Raw genomic sequence first — 9,347 nt, forward strand, 5'->3', positions numbered from 1 at the left:
AAAAAAGAAAAAAAAAAAAGAAACAGGAAACAAGTACACAGAACAGATATTTCATTTATGGTCCACCCAAGGGGATGGGTGTTGGTCAAAGTCAGAGAGTTCTGTGAAATCTTTAGGGGTGCTGCTGGGCCTCATGCCTGGGCCAACTTGTTAACACTGTTTTCTCACCTTCTATTGATGATTAGACTGTCACTGCCCAGCCCTTTAGACTTTTCTGCCCTCTTATCCATACTGTTGGCAGTAATGTTTGTGGCTCTGGGGACACACAATGGACTTGGCAAGACATCTCTTGAAGCAGTTGTTAAACAGAAGCCCAGTGTCACTGAGGAACCTGGGAGAGGATCATGGAAATAGTGGAACCATATGGTAGTGAGCATCTGTTGTCATGGTAGGTGGTAGGCAGATAGTGTTCAAAGTGATGTAGACAGTGCAGCAGGAAGCTTGTGTCATCTTTCTGTAGTCCTCTCTGATCTGCTGGAGGATGTTGCCATGATGAGAGCCTGAGTAGTTGCTGAAACTTCTAGAACTCACATTAATTGGGCTGGTCCCAAGTCACTGCTTAAAGTATAATATAGATAGCATGTAAGAAGGGAACCCATGAGTACCTAGAAGAGAAGCATGTGCTAGACAAATCCTTTGTCAGCTCTGTGGGATTATATGGGTTTTGATGAAATGAGTCTACCAAGTCTATTACATCTGAGACACCACATTGAGCTCCTGACAGGGAGGCTGTGTTAGGGTGCTGGTTTATATCAGTGGTTCTTAGCTGAGGACTGTTTTGTGCCTCATAATATATTGGGTGGTATTTTCCACTGTCATAACTCTGGGGAAGGGCACCATAGTGGTTGCAGGCCAGCTATGCTGTGAAACACACCAAAGCACAGGACAGTTCTCACATAAGACATAACTGCCTTCTTTGCATCCACAAACCACAAGAAACTCAAGAAGAAGGAAGACCAAAGTGTGGATACTTCGTTCCTTTTTAAAAGGGGTAACAAAATACCCATGAAAGGAGTTGCAGAGACAAACTATGGAGCAGAGACTGAAGGAAGGACAATCCAGAGACTGTTCCACCTGGGAATCCTTCCTATATTCAATCATCAAATCCAGACACTATTGTGGATGTCAGCAAGTACTGGCTGACAGAAGCCTGATATAGCTGTCTCCTGAGAGACTCTGACAGTACCCAACTAATACAGAAGTAGAGGCTCACACCCATCCATTGGACTGAGCATGGGATCCCCAATGAAGGAGCTAGAGAAAGGACCCAAGGAGTGGAAGGGTTTGCAGCTCCTTAGGACGAACAACAATATGAACTAACTAGTACCCTCAGAGCTCTCAGGGACTAAACCACCAACCAAAGAATACACATGGTGGGACTAATGGTGGGTTCCAGCAGCATATGTATAGCAGAAGATGGCTTAGTTGGTGGTCAAGGGCAGGAGAGGCCCTTGGCCCTGTGAAGGTTCTATGCTCTAGTGCAGGGGAATGCCAGGGCCAGGAAGTGGGAGAGGGTGGGTTGGTGAGCAGGGGGAGAGGGGAGAGAAAAGTGTTTTTTTGTTTGTTTGTTTGTTTTTTATTTTATTTTTTCTTTTTTTCGAGGGGGGGACTGGGAAAGGAGATATCATATGACATGTAAATAAAGAAAATATCTAATTAAAAAAACAACTACCTTTTTTGCGGTTGAGAAACTGCTTTGAGGCCACTTGTTCTATCTTTTATACACAAGATCCGTGGCTCATTGGCTGGCAATGGTCACTTTTGATAAACTGAGGAGGGAGTGCATTTGATGAACTGTCTTCAATAATGGGTCAATGTCACAGTAAGGACAGATGTCAAAGCACTTCCTCTTTGTATTATTTAACCAAGAGATATCCCAGATTTGAATTCTGTACTCCACCCTCCCTGTATTTTCTATCCATCTTGTCTGTCTGTTGTATGACTGAATTTGTGCCTGCCTGCCTGCCTGCCTGCCTGTCTGTCTGTCTGTCTGTCTGTCTTTATGAATGTCTGAGTGTGTGTCTCTAGCAATGGTTTTTGGTTTTCCTTATTGAACAGCACAGAACATAACCCAAGGGAGAAAGAATGAAGGTAGATCTTTAACAAAGTTTTACAAGGGATGAGTTATTGACTCCAACTGACCCTGATAACAAACAGTACTACAAACTTCATTGTTTACCAAACAGTATCTGTATGTTGCAGGCAATACTTTTGGTGGATATTAATTTTATAAGACTGTTTTCAGACTCTATTTACTGTTTCCAGAATAATTATTGTAACACACACATATTTCTCTGGGTCAGGGGCATGGAAGATGACTATAACTTAAGATTAGAGCTATGCATTAGTTCAAGTTGTAAAAGTTGATTAATGGGAAACCCAAGACGAGTAAGGTTATCTATTACATTGTTCTCTTAAAGGGAGGTTAAACAAATAGGTTGAGCACGCAGTAGGATAGCAGTCTTCAGTGATTTCAAGGTGCATTAGTAACTCTGGCTGTGAGGTCCAACAAAAGTTTCAGTCTCTTAGAATGTAAGAGATGTTTTCATCACATTACACTGCCACAGCGGAGGAAACCAGAACATCAAAGCAGTGCTTAGAAAGAGAATGGCTATTCCTATTTCTCACGAGTAGAGAGAAGGGTGGTATTGGCTTGTGATTGGACTGTTTATTAAGTCGGCGTTTGGGTTGGAAGAATAAAGAAAGGCTTTTAGTTTAGCTCAGTAATCTCTGCTGTATGGGGTTGCTGAGATTAAAAATAATCTGTAAGAATCTCACCACTGGTCATCGCACAGTGAGAGCTTTGACCTCTCTAGGGAATGCTCAGCTGCAGTTTTTTTATCCCATCACACCCGAGATGCACATGTGTGGTCCTAAAGACGTGTTCTCTTTTTGTGCATTTGTTTCCAGAAATGCCTAAACCAGCTATTTTCAACCCAGAAGGGAGTTCAGCAAATCGATGGGAAAATGCATCTCTGTGAGGAGTCCCGATGTGTCAGGACAGGTATGGGGCAGAGACTCTTGTGATCTGTTATTCCAGCTGTCCTCTGTCCCCGGCTCTTTTATTCCTTTCTTACCTTAAAAATGATATCTATATTCATTAGACTAAGTCGGCATCATTATATAATTTGGATAACTCCCATAATTCTCTGCTCTGGCCACCTTCACTCTCAGGTCAGATTTTCTAGAGGTTATCCTTCTTAGTTCTCCCTTCAGTACTAGCTATGCTTTCCTCTGCATCGTTGATAGACGGCCATTCCTTATGAATCTAGACTTTATGGGGACGCTTGTGCAGCAGACAAGAACTCAGATCCCCTCCTGCTTCACTGATTCTTCAGTTCCTGGACGTGCTTCTATTTCAACCCTATTGGACAAATTTCCTGCAGATCAATATGAAGATGTACTTTCACATAATAATGCTGTTTAGATGAGTTAATGACTTTATAGAATTCCTGATTTGATTAAAATAATTTTAGAAAGAAAGTTTAAGGAGATGGTTTTAGTTGTTTTGCCAGAAAGATGTAATAAGGTTAGAATCAAGACATATCAAATACAATGTGTGGGAACTGATTTTCTTTCTACCATGTGGGTTTTGTCGATTGAATTTAGGTTGTCAGGGTTGGAGGCAAGGGCCCTTATCTTCTGAGCCATCTTGACAGTGCGTGTTCAGCCTTTAAAAAGTCTCTTTGTACATTTTGAAAAACCAACAATCCTTTATCAAATGTGGAAAATGACTTGCTTCTCACCTCTCAGTCATATCTTACAGAACAGAAGTTTAAGTTTTACCGAAGTCCAGTGTTATGAGTTTTGTTCTTGGTATTCTATCTAAAAAGTAACCACAACCCCCAAACTCATCCAGGGTTTCTCCTGTGCCATTTTCTAGGACAGTGATAGTTGTGGTCTGTGATCCACTTTGAATTAGTGTTTGTGAGGAGTGTAAGGTCTGGGTGTAGATTTGGTTTTTCTTGTATGGAATCCAGCAGTTACCGAAGCATTTGAAGGGTTCTCTTTCTCTACCATGCTGCCTTTGTTCCTTCCTCGATAGCCAGGTGAGGGCATTAGTGTTTCTAGGCTCTCCATCCCATCTCATCAGGTTTGTTGGTTCTTCTGTCAACATCTTGTGGTCCTGGTTACTGCAGCTTGTTAGTAAGCCTTGGAGATGGGTAATGTTGATCTTACTCATTTCTTCTTATCCTTCAGTATGTGTAAACTGTTTTTTGCTCTTTATATCTTCATATGGCTTAGAATTACCTTAACAATATCCACAAAATAACTTGCTGAGTTTAACTGTGATTGCATTGACTCTGTCGATCAAATAGGGAGGAATTGGTATGTGGACATAATGAGTGTCCATAGTCTTTTATGTGCAAAACCTCCCTGCATAGATATTCTTTTTTTTCCATCAAAGTTTTAAATGTATTTTTCATACACAAAATTTTTAAAGATTTATTTTATGTATGAGAGTACACTGTAGCTGTCTTCAGACACACCAGAGGAGGTCATCAGATCCCATTACAGATGGTTGCTGGGAATTGAACTCAGGTCCTCTGGAAGAGCAGTCAGTGCTCTTAACCACTGTGTTATCTCTCCAGCTCCTCATATACACATTTTACATGCTTTTTTGGAGATTTATACATAAACATTTAAAATTTTGGCTTAACAATATAAATACTATTTGTTTTCAATTTTAAGTTCCAGTTGATGGCATATAAGAATGCATCTTTCACGTTAATTTTATATTCTGCAAAGTTAGTATAATTATCCATCACTCATTAGTTATAAGAACTTTTTTGTTGTTCTTATTGATTGATTGTGTTTGTGTGTGTGTGTGTGTTCACTGTTGGGGCTTGAGCTCAAGTCCTTGTACATGCTAGACAAGCCCCTCTATATGAAGCTACATCCTTATCTCTGTTGTTAATGTGTTGGGTGTTGATTTTGTTAAAAAACATTTCATAACCTTTTATCAGAAGGCCTGAATGTTTTCAGTAAGTTGTAGTTCTAACAGTTACAGGTGTTCATGGTGAACCCCAAGACAGGCATTTACGAGTAATAATTGGCTTTCTTGGTATAGAACTGTGAGCTTTTGAGCTTTTATCAGAAACCATTTAGTCATAGAGACCACAAGTGACTTTTTGTTTCCTGTTGATATATATCTCTCTCTATATATATCTCTATATATATCTATATCATTATCAGTTGAGGTATAGAGGTGAAGAGATAGTGGCTAGTGGTTTAGACTTGGTGGGGCCTTTTGATGAAAACTTAGAAGAAACGATAGAAGCATGGGCCCAAATAGGCATGGGTAAAATTAGCCAAAAGAATAGTAGCTGTGCTCTAGCACAGTAAGAGTAAGAGGAAAGGTTAAGATCCGCAAATCAACAACTGTTTATGGACAAAGACAGAGTAGACTTAGGTCCTCTAGTAAGCATGGCTGGGATATTTGCAGACACACAAAACTCACTTTCTTTTAAAAATTTCAAAGGACAAACTGAATATTCAAAGCCTGACACGATGCGCTGTGCATCCCTCATGAGACCTTTGTCTGTGTTTATGTCTGCCATGTATGTACTCTTTGTTGAAAAGTGCCACCAAATAATTTTTAACTCTTACTCAAAGTCCCTTCTGTGTTTTCTTCCCTCCTGTCTTCTTTGTGTCACAGAGTCTGCTTTCTTTCTCACTCTGTAATCCCTTTTTACTACCCATGGGAGAAATACTGTATTTGTGGGATCTTAGAGATGTGTAGAACTGTTTGTTTCCTGCAGGCTGTAGAAATGGAGCCAGAGATGACTTCTATCTTAGGAGATACAGCAGTGTCCGCCATTCCATATGCCAACCGGAGGTGAAGATTCATCTCACTGGTCTTCGAAATGATTACTGTAAGTCACTGCTTAGACTGCAGTTGAGCAGCTGAAATAACAAGATGTAGCCAATGCTCTGACATAGACCTGAAGTCTGATTAAGGAAGAGCCAGATGGCCCATATGTTTCATTTCTGTATAATGTACTATGCAACAATAAATATAACTAGCATGTTTTAGATATTACAATTTTTAGGAATGAGTATTGTTGATGGTAGGACGTTTCTCATTAATGCATTTTTGTTTTATTAAGTCAGAATGAACCGGACTGATGTTGATCTACTCTTATAAATAGATTTTAAATGTGGATATGTCCAATCAGTAAAACAGTCACATTAGGTTTGTTAAGTGCCTGTCATAAATTATTTTGGAGGATAGTGCTAATTCACACAAAACAGACTGCCAATATGCCAATGTAGAATGTAAATCGTGAGTTACAGGTCTCAGTGAGATCAGAAATACTCTAGCAATATCCAGATGTAAACGACATCATAGAAGATGGGTAAGATTTGTCAGGCTGAGGGGAGATGAGAACATGGTTGATGTTGCATGAGGAAAGGCAGTATGCTGGGAGTTATTGAGAATTATAGTGAAGATTGTAGCTGAGCCACTGGTAGATGGATGCAGATCATGGAGAAATTCAAGACTCAGGTATAGAAATTTAATTTGGGATTTGTTGACTAAGAGAAATTTAAGAAGAATGAAGACAGTTTATACTGTGTGTGTGTTTTGTGCATAAAATATAGAAAACAAAAAATCAAGTTAAAAATTATTTGGTGGCACTTTTCAACAAAGAGTACATACGTGGCGGACATAAACACAAAGGTTTCATGAGGGATGCACAGCACACGGTGTCAGGCTTTGAATATTCATTTTGTCCTTTGAGATTTTTAAAATAGTGTTGTTGCAAGTTTGTGAAGCAGAGGATGACAGCTTGTGGAGGGAAAACTGCCTCAAATTCCTCATGAAAAGAGCTAGCTTTGGCAGACCAGAGGCAGTGAAGTTAGTGGCAGAAATAAAAGTTGAACTGGCATGTAGGGAGAGTGATCAGGTTGAGAGCAAGGGTGCGCTCCCCTGGTGAGGGAGGGGAACACCCACAAAGAAGAATGAGCAGAGGAAGTAGTCCTCCATCATTACATGCTCAGAGCTCTTTCTCCCAGAGAATTTATTGTCATGACCAATTAGGGGCTATAAATTCACAAGAAATATTAAAAACTCAAAGCACTCATAATTAGAGGCAACTCGTGTGCCCACTTTTTCTTCAAACCTATCTCTTTCCTTTCCTCCCCTCAATAGTACTTCCCAAAGGCTCTGTCTTTGTATGTTACTTAGCCTTTTCCATTGCAGTTTTTAATATTCTTTCTGTGTTCTGTACATTTAGTGTTTTATTATGTGGCGGGAGAATTTTCTTTTCTGGTCCAATCTAGTTGGTGTTCTGTAAACTTCTTTATGTTTATAGGCATCTCCTTCTTAGATTGGGGAAATTTTCTTCTATGAATTTGTTGAAAATATTTTCTGGGCCTTTGAGCTGGGAATCTTCTCTTTCTTCTATTTCTATTATTCTTAGGTTTGGTCTTTTCATAATATCCTGGATTTCTTGGTTGTTTTACGTTAGGAACTTTTTAGATTTAACATTTTCTTTGACCAATGTATCAATTTCTTCAGTTCTATCTTTATGCCTGAGATTCTCTTTTCCAGCTCCTGTACTCTGTTGGTGATGCTTGCATCTGTAGTTCCTGTTCTCTTTCCCTAGGTTTTCCATTTCCAGGATTCCCTCAGTTTGTGTTTCCTTTATTGATTCTATTTCCATTTTCAGATCTTGAACAGTTTTATTCACTTCCTTCACCTGTTTGATTGTATTTTCTGTATTTCCTTAAAGGGATTTATCCATTCCTTTTCTAAGGCCTCTGTCATCTTCATAAGATTGGATTTAAAGTCATCTTCTTGTGCGTTGGCTCTGTTGGGATGTCCAGGGCTTGCTGTAGTAGGACAGCTAGGCTTGTTGGTGTAATCTTGTCCCGACTCTTGTTGATTGTGTTCTCATGCTGGCCTTTAGCCATCTGGTTGTCCCTGGTATTAGCTGGGTGTTCCTAATGCTGGCAGGACTCCTTGAGAGGCAGGCAGAGCTGTAAGCTTGATAATGGAGCTCAGGGAGCAACACACTGATCACTTCCGCTGGCTGAGCCCCAGGTGGACCTGAATGTTCCTGCCCTCCTCCCATCACCACCCCCACAGGCCTTCTTTGGGTGTCAGGCAGAGCTGTGGGCCTGATGATGGAGCTCAGGGGACACAACAGGCAGCTCACTTCTGCTGGCTGTCTGCCAGGTAAATCTGGATGCTCCTGGGGCCCCACAGGTCTCCTTGGGAAGGCAGACAGGACCATGGGCCAGATGATGGAGGTCAGCAGATAGTGAACAGCTCACCTTTTTTCCCTCAACAGTAAAACTTGTTAAAAGATGTTTACATTGACTGCATCTGTCTTCTTCTAGGCTGTCTTGAGTCCACTGTGGTGGGATTCTAAATCTCACCATCCTGTTCACTGGAACTGCCCTTCTAAATACCTCCAACTTGAGACTGCTGAACAATTCCTTTGTTTCATCTTAGGGGTTGCCTGCTATATGTGTCTGTTTAAAATCGACACATAGGCCTCCTGACTTTATAACCACTCTGTTCTGGCCCTTTGGCTGGTCCCTGGTCCTCTTCTATCTCTCTATGCTCTAAATGTTGCTGTGCCCAAGGCTCACTTCTTGCATATTTTCTACTTCTGTCCTACTTTCATGGATCTATTGACTTTTGGCCTGGATGTCTTTATTGTGTGTTTATATTGATTGCTATAGGTATTATATTGTAGTCTGCATGTTCTCAAGTTACTGTATCTGTCATGTGTTTTACATGTCATTGATTGAAAACCCTTCCATTGTATTATAAAATAAAAATTTGGGCTGAAAAGATAACTCAGTAGATAAAGCAATTGTCCTACAAGCATGAAGACCAGAGTTTAGATCCCAGAACTAATGTAAAATCTAAGCAGCCATATTGTTGGCTGGGTGCCTGTGATTCAGCACTTAGGAGGCAGAGATGGGTATTTCCTGGCCAATCTGGCTACCTAGAGTACCCAGAATTGAGGAGCTCTGGCTTCTGCAAGGGACTCAGATTTAATAAAAAAAGGGAGAAGAATTGAAGAAAACTCTCAATGTCAGTTGAGGCCTCCACACTTACACAGGTACATTTGAACATGTATCTGCACAAGGTATGAATATACCACATACACCATACATGTCACACACACACACACACACACACACACACACACACACACACACTCACATACAAAGTAAAATAAAAAAAATTAACTTTCTTAAGAGGAAAAAAATGGTCCTTTGTGTTTGCTCAAATATTTTACTAGTTCTAATGTTCTCCTTAATTCTTTTTTTTTTATTTTAGATATTTTCTTTATTTACATGCGAATTTCTCCATTCCCAGTTTCCCC

At 40.2% G+C, this 9,347-nt stretch overlaps 1 protein-coding gene across 8 annotated transcripts in view; it reads left to right on the forward strand.

Annotated features, from left to right (window-relative positions):
- The window catches only part of Cdc20b (cell division cycle 20B), a 66,557-nt gene that overhangs the window by 31,974 nt on the left and 25,236 nt on the right, over positions 1 to 9,347 (forward strand). For all 8 annotated transcript variants that reach the window (XM_031360071.1, XM_031360068.1, XM_031360066.1 and 5 more), the window contains 2 exons: positions 2,911 to 3,004; positions 5,763 to 5,876. In XM_031360071.1, coding sequence (XP_031215931.1) covers positions 2,911 to 3,004; positions 5,763 to 5,876 — 208 coding nt within the window. The remainder of the gene's footprint in view (positions 1 to 2,910; positions 3,005 to 5,762; positions 5,877 to 9,347) is intronic.

This window comes from Mastomys coucha, unplaced genomic scaffold (genome assembly GCF_008632895.1).
Source record: "Mastomys coucha isolate ucsf_1 unplaced genomic scaffold, UCSF_Mcou_1 pScaffold8, whole genome shotgun sequence".
NCBI lineage: Eukaryota > Metazoa > Chordata > Mammalia > Rodentia > Muridae > Mastomys > Mastomys coucha.